Here is a 14,010-nt window from a genome sequence, read left to right on the forward strand (position 1 = left end):
AGGGGGAACTTACTCTACAGATGAATATAGTCTCAAAACATGCCCTTCTTTCATAGGTCAAACTGAAGATCACTGAGAGGCGCTGTTTGTGCATATTTCAAAGTATGTGGTAGTGGTAACTTAGCTCAGCAGCTCTGATGAATGACTCTACATAACAAGAAAGTTCTCATAGAAGAAATGTTCTCAGTATTGATTGAACCACCTGATTCCTGCATTTGAATTAATTGCAGTTGTTTACTCCAGATTCTGAGCTCCTTAGCCTAAAATTTGTAGTGAAACTGTTACACAGCTATAGCCTATGCTGAGGAGTTTACTATCCTGGAAGAAAACCTCCCAGCCAGATAATCTGTTTCCTGAAGTTACTGCCTTAATTAGCTTGTTGCATGTGCATCCAGACATAAACTAATTTGGCTATACTGGATATCCTTTATTTAAAGGCATATCTCAAAACTACTCTGTAGTATCTGTAATTAATAAGCAGTCAGTTTCCCAAGCCCCTAAAAGATTTAATAGGTTGTCCTGCATTGATTGATTCGTTTTCCATAACTACTTGACTAATTATTGCATCCCTGTGCAAAATCATCTCCTGTATAGTTGTCTACAGACATTATGAAAATTATGCAACTTATTTACATACATCTAGAACAAATATATTAAAGTAGTAATTGTATTACTTGATTTGAAGCTGCCTTCAGCTTCATTTCTACTTTGTGATGTTCTTTGTGCTTTAGCATTTCCGCTTTTGAAAAGATGAGTTTTCTCTCCCAAGATGCGATCTACTTTCGATTGGTGGTGACACAAGTCACAGTAAACAATGTCACATAGTCTAGATTTTATGCGGTTTTACATGATGAAATTATTTTGAGCGCTGGAAGAAGAATTCCCCAAAACTTTGTAAATATCTACTTAGGGTCTTGTCTTTGGCCAGTTGTAGTTAACAAAATACGCAAGTTAGAGATGTAGTCAACGAAATACGTAAAGCGGGGGCTGTCAAGGTCATCAGGCGTAACCAGGCGTAATCTGTGTGGGCCCCTTGCGTGGTTAGCCAATACGTGAAAGGGGGGCTGTAACAGTCATCAGGCTCTGCGGGGGCTCCTTGACTCATGAGAAACCATGATGAGACATGGCAAGACAAGACAAGTCACACATCTATTGGGCACAGATAACCGTAGCAAGGATGATTGGTAGCACTGTGAAATAAGGGACAACTATAAGAAGAGTGTGTTGCTTGCAATAAGTGCCATTTGCCGCTCACCACGTTGGTGTCATAAAAGCGTGTGATTTGGCCGTGGCTGTCTGAGCACTTCACGACGGGACATTAATCAGAGGTTGCCGAAGCAAAGGCAACAGCCAGTTAAATGTTACCTGTTGCAATATGGGGGTAAGGGAAGATGATTGATTTTTTTTTTTTTTTTTTTTTTTTTTTTTGGTAAGAGAATGACTCTGAATGCAATTCTGTATGTTAACTAATTCAGTCTGATGCTTGATTTTTGCACTCCTTGCTTTTTTTCTAGATCCTAGAGTCTCTCTGGATAGTGATGAGTCGGAATGTGAGCCTCTTGTTCACTACAGTTACAACATTGGTGACGATCCTTTTCCATAGTGGGACAGCTCTTCTCAATTTTGTGCTTTCAGTGGTAAGTACTATGCTATGTGTTTATATGATTGGTTTTACTGAAGGGACCAAATTGCACATATTGTAACATTGAAAATCAAACCTAAAGTGTTCTCTAACGTTACCGAATTGAGATGTTGCAACCTTCAAATCCGTTATTCAGGGAACATCCTAGGCAAAGGAACCCTAAATCCACACTGTAATTTCCATGTTGAGGACAGGGCAGTCTTCCCATCGTTCTATTCATTGAAAGCTCTTTGTTTCTGGCCATGTAGATATTGAGCTGTAACTTGTTATACCCAAAATAACTGCTGAAATCTTATGGCGTATTCTTGTAAGCATATCCTTAAACAAAGTAATGCCTTTAGAAGTGGGGAAAAAATAAGTTAAATGGAACTTTGCTGAAAGCTTATGAACATCTTGATCTCAGTGTGTGATATTAAGAACTCTGACCTACAACTTATTCCATTTTAACTAAATAAATACAGATCTTGAAGGCCTCACTGAAATCCATGTCCTAGTTACTAGTTCAACACTGAAAAACGTTTGTTAGAAAAATAGATGTTTTGCCAGTTTAACTGCACTACCGTCATGATGCTTGTTCAGGAAAGGAGGCCTTTCTAGACAGTGTTGTAAAATCAAAGTAATGTTTAACGATATTTCAAGGCAGTTGTGTGAGTTCTTTTCAATATTTAAGAAAGAACAAATAGCAGCAAGACTTAATTTAACGACTGCCTGAAACTAAAGAGAATCACTATTGTTGTTTTCTAATTACCTCTTCTTTAGTTAGTGAGGAGAACAGCAAGATTCCATGGCAGTGTTTCATTTCTTCCTTCATTTACAGCTTCACTTGTGGTGACGCATTGGAAATGGTATCTGAGAAAAGGATAAATTCAAATTGCGGATCATCTTAATGCAGTCATTGCTCAGATGCAAAATTTAACATCAGCTGTCCAGTGGCTTTTATCAGATTCATTATATGCTGCTCTTTTAAAGACTGGATGCCTTAAAGCCTACTCAGTTACTTCTAATTGTGTTGTGGGCTGAATCTGAGTAACAGTCCCTTTCGGATCTCTGAAATTTACAAGACAACATATTCTGTAAAATAAGCTTCATTTTATGAGCTTATTAGGAAAATATAAACGTACAATCCCCTATGTATAGACTACTCTTAACATGTGATTTCACTCATTCTTCACTTCAACCTGTGAGATTTCTAATTCACAAATTTTCAGCTTCGTAAATTGCAACTCTTAAAACTCAAATCTACAGTAGCTAGCAACACATATCTGTGAACAATATAGTTATCTAACCAGCACTGAGTGGTCATCCTTCCTCTGTAATGGCGCAGGTGTCCCCTCTGTCACACCAGGAAGGATGAGGGCCTTAGCCTTTCTGGTTAGAATATGCCTAAAATATTAGAGACCTTGTCAAACAGATGTCAACATTTTCAAATGCCTGTAGAGGTAGAGGAGGGACATACAGTTTTACTGCTGAATGTTCTACTGAAACCATTTTAAGAAAAGTCAGCGAGCTGCTCATGTTAAATTATATTCTGTGGCTGCTCCTTCTTGTCATGTCAGTACTTCTGTGCTAAAGCCAATACATTTATCTACCAAAAACTAACTGATCTAAAATTAATTTTATTTTGTATGATGCTTTTACATGCATCTTGTCTTAAAAAGGTTTGAGTTAGGTTTCCTATCTTTTCATAGCTTTTAGTTTGCTTTAACGTGATTTTATTCTACTGCTGTTCATCCCAGATGCCTTCTTTGGGTTGTGCAGTTGAAGTGGGTGTGTCTGTATTGGTGATCCATTGCTCCTTCAGGAAGCAGGTTTCTTTCGTGGACACTAGGAAAGAATAACTTTTCCTGTCAGTACTGGTGCTGTGCTTGTTGACACTTTAACTGATCTCCAGCTCTTGTTCATTGCCTGCCTTAAATTAGGCTTTCTTCTCACATCATAGATAATCAAGCTTTGTCTGATTGCTGCTGTTAATTTCCTCATTCCCTGAATGCACTAAGCTGCTCAAGGCGTAGCATTCTAAGAATTTAACTGTAGCTGTACTAATAAAACAAGATTTAATTGAGCCATTTTTCAGTGTACTTTTTGTGAGTGTCAAGATGAGAGGTTATTGTTCATATAGAAATACTCGGCTTTTTCTGTTGCAAGTTTCACTGCCATGAGGATCTGCAGCCGGATCCCACCTGAAGGAAGACTAACCAATATCTGGGTGCCTCCTTCAGGATAGGGAGTTTTGTAGTTACATAAGAAAACACTGTAGTAGCTCAGGAGAAATGGCATGTCTTACCAAGGAGAAAACAACCATGTTTACAGCATTACTGAGGATGCTAAAACGTGTTTCAAGTTTTAGGTTTTACTTGCAGTTGTAAGAAAATATAGCTGATGTTGTTACTGGTGATCGGTTATTTCCCACTAAATCAGGGCCTGATTTAGTTTGTTTTTTATGATCTCAAAATCAATATTAACAGTATGCTGATCAAATGGGCTGAAATAGTGACTTGCTTTAGTTGATAGATTGATTTATCATCAAGGCCGAAGTTAAATACTCGGGAAGATGAAGTACGGTCCCTGTCTGCACATGATGTTTTGGAAAGAGGTTATATTGGGTGAACAGTTGAATGTGACTTCCAAGTTAAAGGTTATGGTGAGGGGAAAAACAATAACATTTTACTGAGTAGAAATGAATTAGGAACAGAGATGATAAATGGATGGATTTGTTGAGGCTAGCAACTTAACACTGCACGTTATACTGCTTGCATTTTTTTTTTTTACTGAAGACGTTCAAAGAGAGTGCAGAGGAAATGCATGAGATGTCTGCAGACAGAATAAAATGTTGAAAGTTAAGAGAATTCTGTTGGTCAGACAATTTGGTTTATGAGAAGATGAGGATTTTATTTATTCCAGCGTGCTGGAATAAGAAAAGTGAGAGTTTTTTTTTAAATCTTGGAGACAGACAAAAGAAGTAAGGCTTGCAGATGAAGCAAATATGAGCCATACTTTACCAGTGGCATATAGTAGAATGGATTTTTTTTGTTTCAGGTTTTCTATTTCAGGCTGGTTGTATTTTTGTATATTATGTATATTTCTTTACCTGAAGAAGTTGCTGAGCCCACTGACAGGAAAATAAGTAAAACATTGTGAACTGCAAGATACCAAGGAACTAATATGATTTCATGGTATAGTTTGGTCTTTAAATTGAAAGAGTACAACTGCTGTGGCTTCTGCCAAAATTATCTTCAAACTCATAGGAGAGGATACTCAGCAAATAAAAACTGTATATGTTCTATTTATGGGCTTTTGGTTAATTTATATCCCATAACCAGCCACACAGTAACTCCCCAAACAACTCAGTTTATTTGGCTTTGTTTTTAAGAATAGGTGTTTTTAAGAATAGGTGTTTTTAAGAATAGGTGTTTTTAAGAATAGGTGTTTTTAAGAATAGGTGTTTTTAAGAATAGGTGTTTTTAAGAATAGGTGTTTTTAAGAATAGGTGTTCATATTTAGTAATATTGTGATCTGCTGTATAGGTCTCTGCTGGAAAAACAAAAACAGTCTAGATGGTTGATCAATATAGATCAACATCTGGTTGTTTGATCTAGACTTTGACTTTGTGAAGAGGATGAAAAGGGCTAAAATATGTTTGCTGTTTAGTTAAGTCCTTAGTGGAGTAGGAGTGGAATTACTCTTCTAGCTCTTTGTGTTCCAAGCTTGTGGAATAGTAGTTTGTACCTTCTCAGTCAAGTTCACTGTTCTGAAAAATATGTGCATGTTGTAGTTCTTAAAGTATTTACTGTCTTTCAGTTTACAACTCCTGTTTGTTTTGCAGGTGATTTTCCTGACCACGCTGTTCTACCTATTGAGTTCTAGTGATGAGTACTACAAGCCGGTGAAGTGGGTGATAAGCCTGACGCCTCTGTCTCAACCAGGTCCTTCCTCAAATATAGTTGGCCAATCTGTGGAGGAAGCAATAAGGTATGCTTCTGATCTGTTGCCCTTTCTGGATAATTCTTTAAGAAAAAAAAAGTGTTCAACTGCAAGTACTTGTTACTTACAGCAGCTCGTTTTTCAAAGACACGAGTTACTGATCTCCTCTTTTCAAGAATTTAGAATTGATCATTTTTCCCACCTTGATTGTTAAGAGCAGTTCGATTGGATTTACCTGAAACAAAAATGTAGAGGTTGATGCTGTAGTGAATGCTAATATTTTATTAAGCAAACTAATCCACTCATCACAGTCCAAACTCATCTGTGAGCATGGTGACAGCAGCTGTGATGGTGTTAACAGCTAGTATAGCTCTGTATGAGCAGACTCATACAGTAATACAGCTGAAATAGAGGACAGTGCTCATTTTGGAGTGAGTTACTTGCAACTATTTTTAGTCTAATCTTGAGGACTAAGTACCCATGTGCAGCTGGACTGTGTGAGATTGGCTCCTGGTGTGCATTTTCCAGTTCAATTTTGTCTGATAGGGACCCAGTTCATAATCTCCTCAAGACTTCTCCACTGTGTCTACCAAACTACAGCAAAGTGGAAAAGTGGGGAGCATTATCCTTACCTCACTTGAAACACTATTTTGCTGTACCTGTGGAGTGCATCCACATCATTTCATGCTTAGTTATCCTTCTTACGTTACTACCATTCTAAATTACTACAAACTATTACTACTACACGCAGCATGGGCAACAAACAAGAAGAGTTGGAAGCCATTGTGCAGCAGGCAAACTATGACCTAGTAGCCATAACGGAAACGTGGTGGGATTGCTCCCACGATTGGAGTGCTGCAATGGATGGCTATAAACTCTTCAGGAAAGATAGGCAAGGAAGGCGGGGTGGAGGTGTAGCTCTCTATGTTAGGGAATGCTTTTACGCTACTGAGATTATGACTGGGGACGATAATGTTGAATCCCTATGGGTAAAGATCAGAGGAAGGGCTGACAAGACAGGCACCCTGGTGGGCGTCTGTTATAGACCCCCAAATCAAGATGAAGAAACAGACGAGGTATTCTATAAGCAGCTGGCACAAGCTGCACAGTCGCCTGCCCTTGTCCTCATGGGGGACTTTAACTTCCCTGACGTATGCTGGGAGTACAGCACAGCACAAAGGAAGCAGTCTAGGAGGTTTCTGGAATGCGTAGAGGACAACTTCCTGATACAGCTGGTCGGAGAGCCCACGAGAGGAACTGCCCCACTAGACCTGCTGTTCACAAACAGGGAAGGTTTGGTGGGAGATGTGGAGGTTGGAGGCTGTCTTGGACAGAGTGATCATGAAATGATAGACTTCGTGATTCACGGTGGAGCCTGGAGGGGGAATAGTAATACTGCTACCTTGGACTTCAGGAGGGCGGACTTTGAATTGTTCAGGGGACTAATAGGGGGAGTCCCCTGGCATTCAGTCCTAGCAAGCAAAGGGGTCCAAGAGAGCTGGTTGCTCTTCAAAAAGGAAGTCTTAAGGGCGCAGGAGCAGGCAGTCCCCCTGAGCTGCAAAATGAGCCGGCGGGGAAGAAGACCGGCGTGGATGAATAGGGAGCTATTCCTGAGGCTCCGGGAGAAAAAGAGAATCTACCGCCTGTGGAAAGAGGGACAGGCCACTCAAAATGAATACAGGGAAGTTGTTAGGATGTGTAGAGGTGAAATCAGAAAGGCAAAAGCCCAGCTTGAATTTAACCTAGCTGCTGGTGTGAAAAGGAATAAGAAACTCTTTTATAAATACATTAACAGTAAGAGGAGGACAAAGGAGAATATCCACTCTTTGCTGGATGAGGCTGGGAATGTGACCACTGAGGATAAGGAAAAGGCGGAGGTTCTGAATGCCTTCTTTACGTCTGTCTTTAAAAGTCAGACCAGTTATCCTCAGGATACCCCTCTCTCTGACCTGGTAATCTCGGCCGGGGAGCACACTAACCCCCCTGCGATTCTGAAAGAAACAGTCAGAGACCTACTGCTCCAGCTGGACTGTCACAAGTCGATGGGGCCAGATGAGATCCACCCAAGAGTGCCGAGGGAACTGGCGGAGGTGATAGCCGAGCCGCTTTCCATCATCTGTCAGCGCTCCTTGTTGACTGGTGAGGTCCCAGATGACTGGAGGCTTGCCAATGTGACTCCCATTTACAAGAAAGGTCGTAAGGAGGATCCGGGGAACTACAGGCCTGTCAGCCTGACCTCGGTGCCAGGGAAGGTTATGGAGCAGATCGTCTTGAGGGAGATCATGCGGCATGTGCAGGGTGACCGGGGGATCAGGCCTAGCCAGCATGGGTTCATGAAGGGCAGGTCCTGTTTGACCAACCTGATCTCCTTCTATGATCTAGTGACCCATCTGGTGGATGAAGGAAAGGCTGTTGATGTGGTCTACCTAGACTTCAGCAAAGCCTTTGACACTGTCTCCCACAGCATTCTCCTGCAGAAGCTGGCAGTCAGAGGCTTGGATGGGTACACTCTTGGCTGGGTAAGGAGCTGGCTGGAGGGCCGGGCGCAGAGAGTGGTGGTGAATGGAGTCAAATCCAGCTGGCGACCGGTCGTGAGTGGTGTTCCGCAGGGGTCGGTGCTGGGGCCTGTCCTCTTCAATATCTTTATAGATGACCTCGATGAGGGCATCGAGTGCACCCTCAGTAAATTCGCAGATGACACCAAATTGGCTGGAAGCGTGGATCTGCCTGGGGGTAGCGACGCCCTACAGAGGGATCTGGACAGGCTGGAGAGCTGGGCTGGAGCCAATGGGATGAGTTTCAACAAGGCCAAATGCCGGGTCCTGCACTTCGGCCACAACAACCCCAGGCGACGCTACAGGCTTGGGGCGGTGTGGCTGGAGGACTGCGTAGAGGAAATGGACCTGGGGGTATTGATTGATGCTCGGCTGAACATGAGCCGACAGTGTGCCCAGGTGGCCAAGAAGGCCAATGGCATCCTGGCTTGCATCAGAAACAGTGTTGCAAGCAGGAGCAGAGAGGTGATTGTTCCCCTATATTCAGCACTCGTCAGGCCGCACCTCGAGTACTGTGTCCAGTTTTGGGCCCCTCACTGCAAGAAAGATATTGAGGCCCTGGAGCGTGTTCAAAGAAGGGCAACGAAGCTGGTGAGGGGTCTGGAGCACAGGCCATATGAGGAGAGGCTGAAGGAGCTGGGAATGTTCAGCCTGGAGAAGAGGAGGCTCAGGGGAGACCTGATTGCTCTCTATAACTTCCTGAAGGGAGGTTGTAGTGAGCTGGGGGTCGGCCTCTTCTCTCGTGTCATTAGTGATAGGACCAGGGGGAATGGTTTCAAGCTACACCAGGGGAAATTCAGGCTGGACATGAGGAAGTATTACTTTTCAGAAAGGGTGGTCAGGCACTGGAATGGACTGCCCAGGGAGGTGGTGGAATCACCGACCCTGGGGGTGTTCAAGGAAAGACTGGATGTTGCGTTGAGGGACATGGTTTAGTAGGAGCTATTGGGAATAGGTGAACGGTTGGACTGGGTGATCTTTTAGGTCTTTTCCAACCTTAGTGATTCTATGATTCTATGATTCTATACTGAAGAAATATTTTTTGTGTTTTTGTATTCTGCAGAATACATTCACGTGCAGTGTGAAATTCTAACATTAGTAGCATAAATACTTTATGTAAATCCATTTTTTTATATCATAGCTCCATTTTGCAAAACATTGATGGACTAGACAAAGCCAACAGTCTCTGTTTTAAGTTCTATACAACTATCTCTTACAGTGTTATATATACAAAACATGAATAGACTTTAAACCGTTGGTGTATTAAACTCACTGCCTCAAGTTATGCCAGGGTAAGTTTAGGTTGGATATGAGGGAAAACTTCTTTACAGAAGGGGTTGTTGAGCGCTGGAATAGGCTCCCAGGGAGGTGATGGATGTGTGTAAAAACCATTTGGATGTGGTGCTCGGGGACATGGTTTAGTGGAGGGTTGTTAGGGTTAGGGTAGTATTGTTAGGTTGTGGTTGGACTCGATGATCTTTAAGGTCTTTTCCACCCTGAGCAATTCCATGATTTTATGTACCACAAAAGTGAATGTTGTTTTTTGTTACTGAAGTTAAGCTATTTCTAGGTGTGCTGTGCAATTAAAGGTTAGATCATGTAAGACGCTGAACAGTGATAGTGCTTTAGCAGTTTGAAATGAAGGAGCAGCCTAGGTATGAGGACTGCTTCGAAAGCAGTGCCTCCTATTTTATTATGTTGGCCCACAATGTCAGAGGTAGATGTTAGTGATAAGGCAGTAGAGGTTGAACGTTCCCACCAATATTCCATTATATTTTGTTGCTGTGTGACAGATGGCAGCAGAGGGGCATTCTAGCAGAATGGCGTCTGACATGGAAGTGTATATGAAGCAAAGGTGCGTCACTGAATTCCTCATGTAGAAAAAATTGTGCCCGTTGACATTCATCAACGATTGCTGAACATTGATGGAAACCATAAAGTGGATGTGAGCACAGTGAGATGGCTAGTGGAGTGTTTCAGCAGGGGTAACAGTGACATGAAAGACAAGCCGTGTTCCAGATGGCCGTGCAGATATTTATGAGCAGGCTCTTGCTCGTCACTCGCAAAAATGCACTGTGACTGTGTTGAAAAATAGTGTTTTGTAGCTGAGAATTTGCTCTAGCAAATACTGTTGCTGTGCTCTTCATCATAGTTTTCATGGAAATAAAAAGGAGGCATTACTTTTGGAGAGACCTCCATGGAAAAAACAAATAATAATTCTGCCAGAGAATTATTAGCCGTTCTCTTGAGAAACTGCTGTTGAGTTTTCATTGATCATGTGGTTAACATCTCTGTTTTTCTGAAAGGTGTTGGCAGATTTATAAGCTGAAACTTCCTTGTCTCACAAATTGTTCTTTTTACTGTGTCTCTGGGTGGATGGGAACAGTGTCAAAAAATAGATTGTAACTTCCCTAGGCGAGGGTATTCTGCAAAGAAGATTGTATTAAAGGGGATTTAAGGTTATGGGTCTGTTACACAGATGACCAAAAATATTTGTCAGTGCTGAGAATTGGTGGGAAGAAAAAAAGATGTTAGAGAAGCAGAAAGAAAAGGAGCAGGAAAGAGTGTACATCAGTAATTGATAATGTGATGGGAGGTAAGGTCTGCAGAATGTGGGATATGAAGCTATTTTTCACGTGTTTTTATTTTTAAAAAACTGAGAGGGTGCTGAGTCTGTGTGTTCACCAGCATAACTTGAATCAGTCTCTTGTATTTTTTCATTTGGAATGGGTTGTGCTTGATACCTTATATGAATTATTTGAAGAGCTTCTGAGAATTTTTGTTTTTAATCTTTTTTTTTTTTTTTTCTTAGTTTTACCAAATTATTTTTCATAATTGTTCTGGATTAGCTTGTATTCCATTGAATACTTAATGTTATTTTCAGTATGTAGATGAAGGTTGTAACCAGCAGTTTTCTGTGTGGATGCATGCAGAATTTAGAATTATAGAGCCAGATTCATCCTCCAAAACTCTCAAGTCCTTTTTGCAGGACTGATTTGTTTGCCATTGTGAAAAGCAGTTGCCACTGGAGGTCTATTCCTTTGTTAGAACGTAGCAGCTATCCTTTCTTCCTTTTTAAGATTAGTTGTTGTTAGAGGTGTAGGATCCTAATAATGGCTTGTTCAGCTCATATAGAAAAGGCATACAAATGTGTACGTAATGCTTGGTGGTAGGTTGGGAACAAGGGGCTGCATTTGTATTATGAATTACCAAACAATTAGCCCTTTGTAGTTGCTTTCCTCATTAGGCTCTGATAACATTACACAAATGTGAATACAGTCTCAAAATACTTGTGTGTTTGATGTGATTTAGTCAAAAGTCAACAACTCTTCAGCTCCATCACTATCCAACAGGACATAGCACACGCACAGAGCTAGAAGTGCATGTAACTAGTCCACTGTGAGGGACCAGGGATACTCCTGTAAATTCTCTTGCTTTGTGTCCTTTCCTATCTGTCTCCAATCTAAGGTTAGGGAAAAGCTGGGAGATCAGGAAATAATTTCTATAGCTTGAAGCATCGCTGAGCTTTGAGTTATTACCTAGCAAGCACCGGATCAAACCAAGATCTTTTCCATGGCAGTTTGTCTCTTCAGAGTTGTGTTGCAATTTCATCTTTCTATTAAGTACCTGTAGATTTTAGAATTACTTTTCTAATTCCTTTGGTGATGAATTTGCAAAAAACAGTAATAATTGTCCAGTGACACGGATTGAACTGTGTATCATTTGGCTAAGAACAGCTTTCCGGCCTATTTTGAGCCAGATGGTGAATCTGTCTGTTTCTGCCACAATGCCTCAAGCACCAAATTCCTGCTTGAGTAGTGGAAGTGGTAGAAAGACAAAAAGATGCATCTCTAAGAATTTTGCAAAAGTTGTGAAGATAGGGGAAGTCTGTGAGATAAAATGCAGAAGCAGTGTTGGAGAGACTCTTAGAGGTCTCCAGTCCAGGCTCCTGCTCAAAGCAACCCTAGTCAAATCAGATTGCTTGAGGACTTGTTCAGTCCGGTTGGAACACCTTGAAAGACAGATTCTCTACATCCTCTGTGGGCACCTGTTGTGTGTTTGAGCAACCTCATGGTTACATTTTTTTCCTTTTATTTAGCTGGGAATCTTCATCGGCCGTACCAGCATGGGCCTGGTGCCGCTCGTCCTTACACAACAGAGCACCTCTGAGAAGACTCAAGCTTCATCTTCCAGTAGTCAGCTTTAGTCAGCAATCAGGTCCTCTCCTAAGCCTCATCATCTTCATGCTGATCAAAAGTGTTCCTTCAGCATGCCCTGTATGCCACATACCCCAGCCTTTCACCGTCTGGAAAGTCCTCACGTCACATGCATCAATATATTTCCTGTACCGAGGAGACCAAAAGGAGATGCAGGAGTCCAGGTGCAGAAAGTACCAAGTAAGAGAGGACAGCATATTTTCTGTTCTGTTTACTATTACCTGGAAATACCATTTCCTGGAAATACTATTTCCTGGAAATTACCATTAGGAAAGAATTCCTAATGAATCATCTTGAACAGACCTTAATGCTGCACTCTAGCACTCCGTGCTACCTGACTTGAAGTCCTCTGCTTCTCCAGAGGAACAGTTCTAACTTTTTTCACTGATCTGCTGCTGTTCTTTCTGTGCCTGCACAGAGAGAGTGGCCTTGGTTTTCAAACATCCACTGAGTAGCCTCGTAATCCTCAGGCTGAGACACCCCCACCTCCAGGACCCAAGGCCTATAGTGGCCTTCTGTGGGGCCCTCTTGTCTCCCAAACTCAGCTGCTGAAAGGAGGCCAAGTTCACATTTGTCTGCTTTCTTGGGAATCCATGCAGAAGAGATACTACCTCTTCATGAGAGATAGGGATGGGAAAGGAGGCTATCCTGCAGGCAAGCCTGCAAGGTGTTAATGGATAGCCCAGCTAATTTGTCTGGGGACTACACACAGATGATATAGTGGTAGGCACCTGAGCCTTTTAGTGATGTTGCTGTGAGCACACCAAAGGGAGCCCTGGCATGCTGGTATTGTGTCAGGTTGGCTGTTTTGGACACGGATTCACCTCTCTTGCTTTTTTATCTGGAGCTCAATCTACTTCCATTGGTTCTTCATCTGGAGATGAATAAACTTCCATAGACTCCACAGTAGTGGTCACAGAGCTGGCTGTTGCTTGAAGGCCTCAGACTTGCTTCAGGGAGATTTAGGCTGGATGTTAGGAAATACTACTTTTCTGAAAGAGTGGTCAAGCACTGGAATGGGCTGCCCAGGGAGGTGGTGGAGTCACCAACCCGGAGGTGTTCAAGGAACGTTTGGATTTTGTGTTGAGGGACATGGTTTAGTGAGTACTGTTGGTGATAGGTGATGTTTGGACTGTGGATGATCTTGAAGGTCTTTTCTAACCTTGGTGATTCTCTGATTCTGTGACTCTTCTTCATCTTCTTCTTCCACATAGTCCTCTTCAAACTCCTTGGTTCCATGGATACTTCTTGTTCCCACATAAAAGTGGGCAGCCGCTACTCCAAGTCCTCTTGGTTTTGACTATCATTAGCTATTGCCAGGGGCCTGGAAGCTCATGAATGTTGGACCAGCTGTAGGGATGAAGGTGATAAGAGCCCAAAACAGAAGTTGTTTGGTGGAGGTCATTGTGACAGTAACCCCCCACACATGGCAAGACATAACTGTTGGGAGTGGTGTTTCGTGGCTTGAAAGATGCCCTTTGTGTGGAAGGAGGAAGAGGGTTAGAAAGTCTGAGTGCCCCTTTCCTGAAGATAGTTTCTCTGTGTTGTTTTGCTTGACAGAGACAAAGGCTACTCCTTGGGCGCAAGGACTGCCTTTGTGTCTTGTCTTTGTCTTCAAGCACCCGCTAGGTAGCATTCTTATCTTCAGGCTGAGACACCCCTGTCTCCAGGACCC

The 14,010-nt window shown here is 42.2% G+C and overlaps 1 protein-coding gene across 1 annotated transcript in view; it reads left to right on the forward strand.

The window, feature by feature from the left end:
• The window catches only part of TMEM245 (transmembrane protein 245), a gene marked incomplete at both ends in the record, with an annotated part of 70,179 nt that overhangs the window by 38,988 nt on the left and 17,181 nt on the right, over positions 1-14,010 (forward strand). Inside the window, 2 exons of the mRNA XM_079533571.1 lie at positions 1,515-1,637; positions 5,466-5,611. Of these exons, the coding sequence (XP_079389697.1) occupies positions 1,515-1,637; positions 5,466-5,611 (269 nt within the window). The remainder of the gene's footprint in view (positions 1-1,514; positions 1,638-5,465; positions 5,612-14,010) is intronic.

The sequence above is a fragment of the Tetrao urogallus genome (assembly GCF_951394365.1).
Source record: "Tetrao urogallus genome assembly, chromosome: 3".
NCBI lineage: Eukaryota > Metazoa > Chordata > Aves > Galliformes > Phasianidae > Tetrao > Tetrao urogallus.